Below are 15,228 nucleotides of genomic sequence, written 5' to 3' on the forward strand. Positions count from 1 at the left end.
TCACATGTCAGTTCTAGTATACTATATTTGTTCAATGAATGCCCATTTATCACCTGCATTTCTTCTTGGTGTAGCAATATTAATGGCCAGTAGTGTAATTAACTTTGCCCGGGAGTGACAGTATTTCTCTGAGGTTTTGGGAGCTGGTAAGTTACTGATTGCATCCACATGATCCCGTTTAGGTGTGAGCCCTTTTTTTTTTTACATAATATATGGCTTAAGTCCTTTACACCTGGCTCAAATAAACTATATTTGTTGCAAACAACACACACTATGTGATCAAACGTGTCCGTACATTTGGCTGAAAATGATTTACAAGTTTGTGGTGCCCTCCATCAGCAACGCTGGAATTCAATACGGTGTTGGCCCACCATTAGCCTTGATGACAGCTTCCATTCTTGCAGGCATACATTCAATCAGGTGCTGGAAGGTTTCTTGGGGAATGGCAGCCCATTCTTCATGGAGTGCTGCATTGATAAGAGGTATCGATGTCAGTTGGTGAGGCCTGGCACGAAGTTGGCATTCCAAAACATCCCAAAGGTGTTCTATAGGATCTAGGCCAGGACTCTGTGCAGGACAGTCCATTACAGGGATGTTATTGTTGTGTAAGGACTCTGCCACAGGCCATGCATTATGAACAAGTACTTGATCACGTTGAAAGATGCAATCGAAATCCCCAAATTGCTATTCAACAGTGGGAAGGCCTGTGCTGTGATAGTGCCACGCAAAACAATGAGGGGTGCAAGCCCTCTCCAAGAAAAACATGACCACACGACAACACTACCACCTCCGAATTTTACTGTTGGCACTACACAAGCTGGCAGATAACGTTCACCGGGCATTCACCATACCCACACCATGCCATCGGATAGCCACATTGTGTACTGTAATTTGTCATTCCACACAACATTTCTCCACTGTTCAATCATCCAATGTTTACGCACCTTACACCAAGCAAGGTGTCGTTTGGTATTTACCGGTGTGATGTGTGGCTTATAAGCAGATGCTCGACCATGAAACCCAACTTTTCTCACCTCCCACCTAACTGTCATAGTACTTGCAGTGGATCCTGATGCACTTTGGAATTCCAGTGTCATGGTCTGGATAGATGTCTGCCTATTACACATTACAACCCTCTTCAACTGTCGGCAGTCTCTGTCAATCAACAGACAAGGATGGCCTGTACGCTTTTGTGCTGTAGATGTCCCTTCACATTTCCACTTCACTGTCACATTGGAATCAGTGGACCTTGGGATGTTTAGGAGTGTGGAAATCTTGCGTACAGACATATTACACAAGTGCCACCCAATTACCTGACCACGTTCGAAGTGCGTGAGTTCCACGAAGCGCCTCATTCTGCTGTCTCACGATGTCTAATGACTACAACATCACTGATATGGAATACCTGGCAGCAGCACAATGCACTTAATATGAGAAACGTATGGTTTTGGGGTGTCTGGACACTTTTGATCACATAGTCTATGTAGATTCTGTACGTGCTGTTCCCTAGTGCCTTCAGTATTAGCAAGTCATCCAAATAATTAAAACAACTGGGTGTACTTTGGATAAGTTGCTCAAGGTGTGTCTGACATTTCAGGGGAGACTGTAGCTCCAAATGGCAGTCCGTTATAACGATATGTGCTAAATCATGTATTTATAACCAAAAACTGTTTTGTCTTATCACCTACAGATAACTGGAAATAGGCACCTGCCAGACCAACTATGTATGTTGCCCATTAGTTACACTTTAACCTGAATAACACCACCAAACTCAGGCACTGCAGATTGCTTTAAGGATATGTGGGCTTGGAACCCTGTTTCACAGCCTAATGTAAGTTCAGACAGTTGCTTATATTGCAGATATATGTTCTTTGAATCAAATCACGGCTGAAGCTAGATTCACTTGCTCTCAAATTCAGAAACCAGATAGTGCAAAACCATCTATTCCAAAAATGTTAGCCATTGTCGAAGAGTTTACTACGAGGAGGGTTATATGCAAAGAGATATTTTTATCCTTCACTTGGACTACAGTATGATCTCACAATGGAATCGAATGTCCACTGTAAGTCACCACTCTGTGCTGAGGATGGCACAAATGTGGGGAGCCAATGCACCAGAGCATGTCCACGTTAATCAAAGACATCAATTGGAATTCTACAACTGCTCCATTAATTTTCAGCTGCACCAAGAGTTCCTGCATCCTGTCTGCTGCTTCTGATATGGGCACTGGCAAAATAGTGTGCACCATGCTGGGGTTTGTTGTTGTTGTTGCCCACGAGCCAAGGCAGCCAATTGTTAGGTGCCCTGGTTTGCAAATGAAAAACATCATTGATGCCTTGGGCCACAATATGGACTCAAGTTGAGTGCAACAACTTTTCTGAGACTCTTTGACAATAACACGGAGGAAACTTTTGTATCAGTTTCTGTTCACTCTGGGACACACCAGCGACTGACAAAGTGCTTCTATTCATGCGTATCTACCAACAATGAGGGCGACGGACCATGAACTACTGCTCTAACTACTGATATCACTTTGCCAGGCTACCATACTGTCATATACGACCACATACTCAGTAAATCAGATGATGATGATGATGATGATGATGTCATGTGACTAGGGCCTTCCGTCGGGTAATTATGTCAAAAAGCACACATCCCAAATTGATGCTACTCCGATAACTCGTATTCTGGTTTTTACTGCAGTTACCAACCTTTGGGAACATGCAGCAAACTGTTTTACCAACTTTCCAACATCCTCCACTTAAAATACAATGTTTGTTTTTAATATATCTAACTTATTTTTAATTATTCAACAGTGGTAGTTATTACTTACTATTTTTCTATGAGAGAAGTTATAGTATATGTTTCACAATAGCATTTCTAAATTACTCAAACTTTGACTGTTGAAGAGGTTCGGTAAATATGTCTGACAACTACTGCCCTATGCTACAGTAATTTATCTCATGCAAACCTTATCTATACTGCTCACTGACACAGTGCAACATCACTGCTAAATGTTTGCTTCGTCTAATTGTCCAGATCTGATAATTCAGACAGCACTTTGGTTGTCTACATGAAGAATGGTCTTCTCTTCTTGACTGTTCTTGTATATGATCTTGATGCTCTTTTTTCTGGTACATTCTGCTGGTGCTATGTATTTTGTCACAGTTGATGATGTAGCTACTACACTTTGTTTCTTGAAACACCAACTAACAGGAGCATCATTATAAAGAACAATGTATGCACTTGTACTCTTCCAATCTCTAAGCCTTACGCATAATCAGCATTACAATACACATTTAGATGAATAGTATTATCTTTTTTCTTTTTGTGGGTATCTTGGAATTCTTTTGACTTTTGGTAATCCCTGTAAGTCAGTACTCTGACTGATAGTTGGGCTTCTACTGATTCAATATGTGGATATGAGCATTGCTTCTCTCCATAACTCTTTCTTTTATCGAAGATCACAGTTCCTACCTGGTTTAATATTATCACTCACACACACACACACACACACACACACACACACACACACACACACACACATAGCCTCCCTGCTTTCCCATGTTTTTGCTTTGCTGTGTTCACTTTATTTGTGAAACTACAAGAATTTCTATTGTCTTCTGCATACACACAAACCAAATAAACAGACACCACACACTCCTAAAATCACACGACTCAGGTAACTCACATTCTGCTTTAAAGTCATAGCCCATGCTGCATACATTTGCTTACGTTGCTTTAAACATTGATTAAATTTGAGTCTAGTTTCAACATGGTTCTGGTTACTATAATAGGCAGCTAGCAAACCAAAAACATAAGAAAAGCTCACACCGTTTGGGACCAAAAGTGGGAGGAATTTACATACAATTAGAGACAGAATTAGCAAGGCTAATTGCCTCATCCCTATGCTAAACAGCACAGCTTTACTGTCTGTTAACACAACGGTATACGCAAGGAGATGAAGTGCTAACAACATATTGCCTAGAGACAAATTCGAAAAACTATCCAAACACTTTCAGATTGTTTTGGATAATATAGGAGATTATAATGCTGCCAATTCTTTTATATCTTGTGTTTATCTGTTGTGTTCAATAAACTAACAAAAAAAATGTTATTTAGTATGCACTGCGCTAATGCAAACGAATTACAACTGATTATGATAAAGGTACAAAAGTCTTTTTCAATAAAGCAAAATGTCCCAAACTGTCACAAGTTCACAGCATCACATATAGCAAATTTGGTTTCAGAACAGGCTGTACCTGTGTTCAGTCTGCAGTGATACTGAAGTAGCGTTACAGGAAGGATTACCAAAAGAGAGTCATTTGTCTGTCAGCAGTCAAGTAGCCCATTGGTAACCAGAACCTCCTTCACACACTGCCTCAGAAACTAAGCTGGGGGAAAAAATGATTCAAAAGAAAGACACAGGGAAATGTAACTGTCTGACCACTTACAAAAAAACATGCGTGAGCTATTTGCCCTGTTAACACATTAAATGCATCTTCCTAAAATTTTTGGAAACAAGTTGGATACATCACAAAATCTTAAAAGCTGCACCACATTCATCTGAAAGTCACTTAAAACAAATGGCAGATTTGCTGGCAAAACGGCCACTGCCATCTTGACCAAAAATAAAACACAATCTAGGAAAATTTGGCACACAGTGGTCTGTATGCTGCAAGCATCAAACATTAGAGGGTCCTCTCGCCAGAGCAAGAAGCCACACATCAGAGAACTGCAGCCTAGGCAAAGATGTGCGAGGACCACCTCACCATATCTTTGTTGCTGGAAGGAGGTACTCCACAGCCCTGTAGTGGGCTTTACGAGATGCAGCTTATACTCATGAAGGGGGATGGCACACTACAATAACTGAGAATCATGACACTCCTCCTTGGCTGCTACACCCGCCATTTCATTCCCTGCAATACCCATATGCCATCATACCCAGCAGAAAGATATCTGCTTTCCCAGCTGCTGTAGATGGAGGAGGGTGTCCCCGATATTCTGGACAACTTTCCTGGGTACAAGCATTGTATACACTGAAGGACAATCAGAGAATCTAAACAAACCAGGAATTTAGCACTTGAAGCATACCTTATCTGCTCCAGTGCCTGAAAGATCACATATAATTCTACAGACAGTAAAGTCTCTAAGCAGTCAGACCTTGAGGACACAATCAGGGAAAACAACATATCAACCAACATGGACTGGTGTTCATTTAAAATGTCACAAAACAATGTATGAAAAACATACGCAGGATTGATATCTCTCCTGTATTGCACCAAATCTAAAATTACTCTGGATCTCTCCAGTAACCACAGTGGCAGACAGTTAAAACCCTGGATTTGGGATTGTACTTGCTCCACACCAAGTGACTCCAGTACACGCTGTATGTGGATACCAAATGGTAGTATTGCTTGAGGAAAGTTGGAGAAAAGGCATTCCAAAGGTTGACGAGCAACAGTATGGTATGAAGGCGAATTCAGAGATGCGAGGAACTTACATGCTGGACGCACCATGAGGAGTTGTCATGGGACTGTAAGAGGAAGTTCACCAGCACAGCACAGAGACTAGGTATGGTGCAGGTCTTATAAGCATCCGTGGTCAGCCAAATCCCCTCATAGTGGACAACATCAATGATCTTCAGATAAGAAGACCTCCTGTAGCCTAGCCACGATTCCCCAAGACCTGTGGTTAAGGCACTTCATGATGTTCAGTGCCTTCAGAACTCTGGCTTTCATTTCCTCAGGTGTGGCAACAATCGCAATTTAGAGTAAAAAATGAGGCTCAGTAACTTCACTGACACTTTAAAACACAGAACGGTATTGCTCATATGCAAGTAATGTAAATAAAAAATATTATGAGAATACACTTATCTGCAGAAAACTGAAAAAAGGTATTTGCAGTCCACTCCTCTAACCTCTGCACTGTAAGTTGCAACTGACGAGTCACTGTTGCAACACTGGAGAAGGGACAGAAAACAGCAAAATTGTCCACAAATAAAGAGCATTGTATAGGACTCTGTATGGTAGACATGATATGTTAATGGCTATGGCAAAGAGCGTAACACTTAAAACCCATACCCTTAGGGACACCATTCTCCTGCTAAAAAGATCTAACAGCATATCGCCAACTCAGGAGCTAACAAAAAATCACTGAGACAGGAAAGACAGTACGAAGAAAAGTCCCTCTGATGCAGATGGGTGATAATACTGTGTCTCCAAGTAGCATCGTACACCTTACTGATATCAAAGAAAGTGCTGGTACACTGATGTTTACATAGGAAAGACTACTGAATAGCCACTTCTGGCAGTGTCAGATCATTGACAGCGGACAAAATTCTGCGAAATCCACACTGAGAGGGACTCAAGAGTTTCCTGGTCTCTAACAAACAGAATAAATGACAGCTACCCGTTCACTCCAATGAGTTTCCTACACAGCTCATTAAGGCAATACTCCAGTAACTATTGGGTCCAATGTGGCCTCTTTCCACAAGATGGGGAAGAGGAGACATTAGAGGAGAATTTCCTATAACACTGAATGCAATTCCCGATTTTGTAGTGATAAGGTGCAGTATCATGAGTCTCAGACTGTGATGATTCCAGCTCCCACAGGGAGAAAGGGTAGTTGTAAGACTCAGACCACCAGATCCTGGCTGGCATTGGCAGCACATCTTGCAAAATGCTCTGACAGTGTGTGTGCAATGTCTTCGGGATTTGTTTGGACATACCCATGTTTCAGCAGTGCAATTATTGGTAAACGGCTGTGTTTATCAGAAATCCTCTTGATCGCTTCCCACGCTTTTGTAGAACAAGTGGAACAGTTGATGGAGTCCAGGAACACTTGCCATAACCTTTTCTTGCTCTCCTCGATTATGTGTCGAGCCCTGGCTCTTGTGAACGAAAATGCTGTGAGGTTCTCTGCTGTTGGGCAGTATTTAATCCATTGAAAAGCCACACACCTGATCAGGATTGCTGAGTGACACTCAGCAGTCCACCAAGGTACAGGTTGCCTTGTAAGATGACTTGAGGACATTGGGATAGGTAAGTCAGCAGTATGATGGATTACTCATGTAATGTGGGCCACCCATTCCTCTACACTGTCACAGTATTCAAACACAGCTGCCTGTCTGAACAGTGTCCAGTCCCTTCACGGAATGCTCCATCAAGTACCTTCAGGGAATGCTCCATCAACTAGGTGGATGTGGAGTGGGAAGTGGTCAGTAGCATGAGGTAGTCAATTACATCCCACTGACAGAGTCTGCAAAGGCTGGAGAGTAGAAAGAGAGGTCGATGGCTGAGAATGACCCAGTGGCAGCACACAAATGAGTGGGAGGACCTGTATTGAGGATGCACAGCTCATGAAACGTCATGAGACTCTGCAAAACCGACCTCAAGGGCAACTAGACTTTGTGTCCCAGAAGCCGTGATGGGCACTGAAGTCTCCCAGTTGAGAAATGGTTAGGGGAGTGGTTCCAGGAGATCTATGAAAGCCTCAGAGTCTATTGCATCTTCAGGTGGTACACTGAACAAACAGTGATCCTGTGACACACATGAATTTCAAAGGCACCTGCTTGCAGGTCAGTAGTCAGGGCAAGAGCAGAGATGTGTTATTGATGAACACAGCATCCCCTCCCTTGGTTCTTTCCCTAGTTATGTCATCCTTGTGATGGAGCATATAGCCCCACAGTATAGGGGTATCAGATGCTTTAAAATGTGTTTCCTGCAAATGCAAGCACAGAGGAAGTTCCTGTGCTAGAAGTTTCAGTTCCTCCACGTGTTCTGAACCCATTAAGTTCCACTGTATAATGGGAGCTATCTATCACTGGGGTAGCACTTTTAGCCTGATTTTCTGCTGGGGAGGGGAGCCTGTAATGGGTGGAGACTCAATCTTGGGGTGAGATGATTTCCCCAGTCTGATATCAAGATCCATAAACTCTGAAGAAAATTCTAGAGAGACATCAGAGAGGATGACATTGACATCGTCAGACTGTGTGTACTTCTAATCTCCATCGGTGGGTGATTCTTCGCATTCGACTTGGAATTTTTTGTCTGAGGAGGCTTTTGAGCCACAACCGCAGATATGACATTGGCAGTGCTGGATGATGGACAAGACTGGATGTCTGGAGGGACAGGGAGTTCCACAATGTCAGCAACCACAGCCTTTTCTGTAGTTCTGGGGGAGGGGCAGGCTTCAAAGTAACTGTAGCAGCAGCACAAGTGCATTGAAAAACACAGGTAATACTGCTGACACTAGCAACCTACATTTGTGTAGTTGTATTGGTTTTCTGGACTGGCTGTTTGAGAACAGAAGCAAAGGAGACAGTCAACATGGGCAGCTGCATGGTCTTGCATGTCTTTTTAGCTTCATCATATGGGATGCACTTTGTGTCTTTATCTCCTGGATCTTCCATTCTTCAAGAAAGACACTGCAGTCGCTACTCCACACACAGTGAGCCCCAGAGCAGTTGACACACTTTGGAGGAGAGGAAGAACCAACTCCATCATTGGTAGCTTTACCACATTTGCCAAGTGGCTTCCCCCTTACAACCAAGAGTAGTGTGCCCTAAGTGTTTAAAACAGTGTGTTGGGTTTGAGAAATAAGGCTGTGCACTTAAGCGAAGGAAACCTGCCTTAACATTCTTTGGAAGTTTGGTGCTGCTCAGTGTATGAATAAAAGAGTGTGGCTAGACACCATTGACCCATTTCATAATGTTTTGTTCATCCACAATGCCTTCCCGGGACCACTTAGCTTTCAGTTCTTCTAAGGGAATGTCAACTAAATCCCTGCAAGTCACAACACCTTTGTTATAGTCCCCAAGGCATTGAGCTTTCTGGAGGATCTTCACTTGTGGGGAACTAGACATTTTGACCAACAGGGTCCCATTTTGCAAGCGCTTGACAGATTTTGAAGTTCCCGCAATATCCTCTAATCTTTTTTGTAAATAATATGGTGTTCTGTATATACAATGGTGAAACTTTATTGAAGCTACCCCCTTCCTGTTTAACTATTGTAAACACATTCTGACAACTAGCGTGCATTCTGTTACTATTAACTGAAGTACTAACTACCAAGTCCTCTTGTTTGATTGGGTGTTATATCTTCCAGTGGCCCACAATTTCCACTGGGAGGAGGAAGGGGAAATTTCAAAGGATCCATCCTGGTCCCACGAGCAGCTAGTGAAATAAAAGAGCCCTGTGGACCTAGGTAAGCCTTAGACAACTGAGGTGCAGCAGGTACACCACTGAGGGCAGAGGGCAGTTGGAGGCAATGCTACTGATGCAGCTTTATCTATCCACTGTGCAACCCAAGTTCTCAGGCAGTATCCATGGTACTCATACCTGTGTCGATGAGATTTGGGTCCTAACATCTCATAATTCATCACCAAGAATGCTTTCATGTTACCTATGCTAATCGGACTAGTTATACTTTCCTCACCTTATCTGATGAATTGTCACTAAGGACACTTACACGTAAGATCTACTAGGCATATCTAACTGCCAGTGAACACATGTTACCCTCATTTTTCACAGAAAACTTCAAAGGTAAGCAAGATGTGGTTTTTCCAGGGCTTTCAACACAGTTCCAAAGGGACCTTACACAATAGCAAATTCCTCAAATGATTAGCTGTTGCTCAGGATAATTACTTGTTATCTCTACATCATATCTCTTCCAGATACACTAGTCACCAAGAAGGGATTGCATTGGGTAATACACAAAAGACTGAAGTGAATGCCATGTGATTTGCGTAAGGACTACATCGTGGCTCCAGCCATGGGAAGTCACTGAGCTAGTTTTGTTCTGCATAAGTCCCAGCCTCTCTATCAGTCACGCACCAGCTCATACGTGCATTGAATTCCATGACACAAGCAACTGGAAAATTCCTCTTTATCTCCAGTGGTTTCATTTGTATAATTTCTCAAATAATTGAGAAGCCTTAATTACATTCATTTCACACATACTATACAACGTGCAGCTCCAATTTGTGAAACCTTCCCAGATTTGGTCCCCTGAAATTTTAGTGCATAGAACTTATGATCTATTATTTACAGTATTCTTCATATGACAGCACCTCTGAACATTCACTTCTGTGACAGCAACTTTTCTTCGTACAGCAGAGTTGTTTTTGGTCTCCCTATAATGTAGCTTCATGTTGTCTGTGTGAACTGCAAACTCATAGATCCACATTTCTCAACAGTCACGCTGTGATTTGCATCCATTATGGATCACTACAATTAACCATTCTTACAGCACTGAGCAAACTGAATAACAATAAGATGTCAATCTCTTGACTCCTTGTCCGCCGCTCGTGGTCTCGCGGTAGCGTTCTCGCTTCCCGAGCACGGGGTCCCGGGTTCGATTCCCGGCGGGGTCAGGGATTTTCACCTGCCTCGAGATGACTGGGTGTTTGTGTTGTCCTCATCATTTCATCATCATCCAGGAAAGTGTCGAAATTGGACTGAGCAAAGATTGGATAATTGTACGGGCGCTGATAACCACGCAGTTGAGCGCCCCACAACCCAAACATCATCATCATCATCTTGACTCCTTAGTGATTAATCAGCAGATATGACCACTAACAGTGCAATTCATCATTTGTTGTCAACCTTGAAAATCTGCAGTGCTGTCAAGCAATAGTTACTTAAATGCCATTGTTGAACCTTGTGTTTCATTTATTACGCCATATTTGGTGTGTTCTGCATAAACATATTTATGTTAGAATTAATTTTTCTCCTGTACAAATGTATACTACCACTGAGTATCTGTCTACTTGTTAAGTCAGATCAGTTTTGGCTCCATTTAGATTTTGGCGACATGCAGTTTAAATGCAGTAGATGTTCATACAAAACAAGCATGGTTGGCAGCATGACAAGAGTTGCTGCCCATTTGCCACACAACACCCCACATTCAGCCATGCTGGCGTCAATGCACCCCATCCCAACCTTTTGCAATTATTAAATTAAACCTACATGTGATCTCAACCACCAAAGCTTAATTTGAAAAAGTGAGACAACCCCTAGATTCAGCTATTACACAACATAAAAATGTTGGCCTCAGCAACTTAAGCTTTACCTGTGAATGTAAGACAGCCTTGTATTTTTCAAATGACAAATTTGGGGAAAAAACCTTTTCTTAGTTCGGTAAATATAAGTATGGAAATTTAGAAGGCTATATGAACTAAAATGTTCTGCAGATCAAGTTGAAACTTGGCTTACATCATTACACAGCATGTAGCATTGCAAAAAAACAAATTTTCATTAATATAATCCCATGTCTGTGTCAGAGAGATAACTTTTCACATTTCCCTCATATGTGGAGAAAATCCTGCCAAGGTTTAATTTTTCTTCATATTCTGTAAATTTCTGTCAAGGGATGAAATAAGACGGATACAAAGAATTACAGTAACAGTTAACTGACACTAAGGTAACAGTTTTGTGATAGCCAGGAGTCTTTCACAGTATTTTTAAAAAAAAAAAAAAAAAAAAAAGGTGCAAGTCAGTTGCCTGCAAAGAAATGTGACTGACTTTCTGCTTCTCTAAAAGTACTTTGCTTCAATTTTGCTGTCGTAAAAATAAATAAAAAATCAAACTTACTTTTCTAGTCTGTTTCCTCTAAAATCAAATCTTACTACCTGACACATCAAATGAATATTTTCAGGTAGCGAACTCAAGCAGTTGTTATGCATGTCAAGCGTTTTAATCCCAATTAATCCCTCAACATCAGTGACAGAAAATTCCTGAAAAGGAAGTGGAATCTCAGTTATATCAATGAAAATGTTTTATAAATAAGTATGTGTAGAATCTGTGTAACAGCAACACCAACGCAAAATATTTATGTTAAATATGTAACAAACTAAGTGCATTGTACGCAAATAAGTAAATGAAAAATGTGATAAACAATGGCTGAAGGACAAACAATCAGTCACATTAAAGATGAAATGCTGCATGAGAGACTAGCTGAGAGAAAACACAAATGACGCATGCTAAGCTAGTAAACTTCCCTTCTTCTTCAACCCATAAACATTTTAACAGACAGAGCCATATTCTCTTCCTGTTATGTATCTATGAATTATATCATCTGGTCTGGAAGATAGAGAAGTCAACAGCTTAATAAAAAAATACTGTGTGACTGTGATAGATAACCATTTCATTTAGTTTTTAGCAGCAGTCAAAGTAACATTGTATGTGCCTACCTGCTGCTAAGCACTTCATGTAAAGTATAGGAGTCATCTGTCCCAATTCATCTTATCATTTGTCTTCTATCAAGGACCTTCATTAATGTAATGGCATGTATGCTTAAATATCAATTACTTCACCTACCCATTCACATAGGCATCAACACATCCACTACAAAAAGAAACTCTTACTGAAAAAGTAGTAAAGAAAAGTGATGCAGGGGAAGGGAGATGACTGTAATACTTGTATACTGAGGAGTTATTAGAGTATGTGATTGATGTATGGCATTTGTCTGACAAAAAGCGGTGTAACATGTCTTTCACTCCACCCTCCGTATCAAACCTGTTGGTCTGCTGGCAGTCACTGTGGTGCTGTCTGAGGTGAACTGTTGTGTCAATATTTATGCTAGAGCACAGCAATATCCTGACAATACAGATCTTTTCCTGTGGCACCTGAATTGGACCCAGAAAGACATGTGGGGATACGTAATAATTCAAGCCTAAAAATGTACTGTTGGGAGACATCTTCTTGAAACTTGATTACAATTATCTGGGCTCTAGTCAGACTACCTCTTATGCCATACCACAACCATCTACATCATCTCTGGAGCCGAAAAAGCATTGATCGGAAATGAAATTCATGCTCTGTTATCTTCAGTAGTGAGAGTGTTTCTGTCTGTATGTAAACAGCAGTCAAGTACTGTACGATGCAGCCCAAGTAAGTACCACTGTCCAAAGTCCAGTCTACCAAAACAGATAATGACAGCACGGTGGGCAATGGTGCATCTACAACAAATCATCTGTACCTTTGAGGTTTGAAGAAGAAAGAGAAAACAATGTCTGAAACACTCCTCATGTTACTGATTCTATCCTGCAACCACTCATTTGACAGGAAGGGAACACAATGTTTTCACAAGGATTACATTCATAGATTTATGGCCACCGAAGTGGGACACACAGTGTATCAGGCTTCCACACAGTCGCTCAATGACCAGTCTGGTGTGGCAGTAGAACATGGCAAAAGGAAAGCTGAAGTTTTAAAATGCATGTTTATGAAATCATTCCTGCAGGAAAATTGTACAAATATATCATCATTTGACCATCACAAAGACTCCCATATGGATAACATAGTAATAGATATCTCTGGCATAGAGACACAACTGAAAGAGTTCAAAACAAACAAGTCACCAGGTCCACATTGAATCCCAGCATTGGCCCCTTGCTTACCCTGCATTAACCATGAATCTCTCGCCCAGTCCCATGTGACTGGAAAAGTGCAGATGACTCCTGTACATATGAAGGGTAAAAAAGCAGACCCACAAAATTACAAACCAATATCCTTAACATCAGCTTGCTGCAGAATTCTTGAACATATTCGTAGATCAAAGATAATAAATTTCCTTGAGACCAAAAAATTTCTGTCCATGAACTCAGCTTGCCCTTTTTCACATGATTTACTGCAAACTGTAGATGAAGGGCACAGGCTGAACCCATATTTATAGATTTCTGAAAAGCAATTGATACAGTGTCTCACTGTATACTTGACAAAGATCTGAGCATATGGAATAGGCTCCCAGATGTGTGAGTGGCTCTAAGGCTTCTTAAGTAACAAAACTTAGTATGTTGTCCTCAAAAAGTGAGTGTTCATCAGAGACAAGAGTGCCCCAGAGAAGTGTGATACGACCACTATTATTTTCTATATACATAAGAGATCTGGCAGACAGTGCGGGCAACAATTGTTTTCAGATGGTGCTATGGTGTATGGGAAGGTTGTCGTAGAGTGACTTTAGGAGGATATAAAATGACTTAAACAAAATTTTTAGTTGGTGTGATGTATGGCAGCTAGCACTAAATGTAGGAAAATGTAAGTTAATGTAGATGAATACGAAAAACAAACCCATAATGTCCGAATACAGCATTAGTAGTGTGCTGCTTGATACAGCTGTGCTGTTTAAATATCTGGGTATAAAGTTACAAAGTGATACAAAATGGAATGAAAATGTGAGGTTGTGGGCAGGAAGATAAATGGTTACTTTAGTTTATTCAGAGAATTTTGGGAAAGCGTGGTTCATTGTAAAACGGACCACAATAGGATGCCACTGCGGCCTATTCTTGAGTACTGCTCAAGTGCTTGGGATCCACACCAGGTTGTGTTAAAGAAAGACAGCGAAGCAATTCAGGGGCAGACTACTAGATTTGTTACCGGTAGGGTCGAGCAACATGGAAGTATTTCAGAGACACTTATGGAGCTCAAATGGGAATCCATAGAGGGCTGGCAGCATTCTTTTCAAGGAATATGACAGAGAAAATTTAGAGAACCTGCATTTGAAGTTGACTGCAGAACAATCCTACTGTCACCAACACACATTTCATGTAAGGACCATGAAGATAAGATATGGGAAATTAGGACTCATACAGAGGCATATAGACAGCCATTTTTGCTTGAGTTATTTGTGAGTGGAACAGGAAAGGAAGTGGTACAGGGTACCTGATGCCACATACTGTATGGCGTCTTGTGGAGTATGTATGTAGATGTGGATTTACTGGCTCAATTCATACTGTAAAATGTGTACTTTATTTTCCATGGACTTATCATTTTTTAATCAGTCTTCATGTGGCTCAGTGGCTATGAGGTAGATTGCAAGTACGAAGATTCAGGATTTGATCACCAGTTCAAGGATTTTTTCCATCATTTATCTTATCCTTCACCTCCACAATGATTTATTAATGTGGAAAATGCTGAGTTGCACCATTGTTCAAAGCCCTCATTGACCTGTAGGTCCCCCTTTAACTGGCTGAGTACGTCAATTAAAGATCAGATGAAGGCAAATGCATACAATCCCTAAATGATTATGCCTACTAAAGGACTGAGGCATTATGGCTGGCCAACCTTAGGATTGTTGACAGCTTCATCTTTTTATCTTAACGAGAATATTTAATTCGTGAGTATCAATGTTGGACAATGAATGGAAAATATTAATAGATCCTTTTTCCAACTACTTTTAAGCTATTTTCACCCGACACACTTGGAGGTGTTTAAATTACAGCAACAA

At 41.1% G+C, this 15,228-nt stretch overlaps 1 protein-coding gene across 1 annotated transcript in view; it reads right to left on the reverse strand.

Moving 5' to 3' along the window:
* Window positions 1–15,228, reverse strand: part of LOC124556850 (leucine-rich repeat-containing protein 40-like) — a 210,815-nt gene that overhangs the window by 57,872 nt on the left and 137,715 nt on the right. The window contains exon 6 of the mRNA XM_047130869.1: window positions 11,595–11,737. Within this exon, the coding sequence (XP_046986825.1) occupies window positions 11,595–11,737 (143 nt within the window). The remainder of the gene's footprint in view (window positions 1–11,594; window positions 11,738–15,228) is intronic.

This window comes from Schistocerca americana, chromosome X, assembly GCF_021461395.2.
Source record: "Schistocerca americana isolate TAMUIC-IGC-003095 chromosome X, iqSchAmer2.1, whole genome shotgun sequence".
NCBI classification, from domain to species: Eukaryota; Metazoa; Arthropoda; class Insecta; order Orthoptera; family Acrididae; genus Schistocerca; species Schistocerca americana.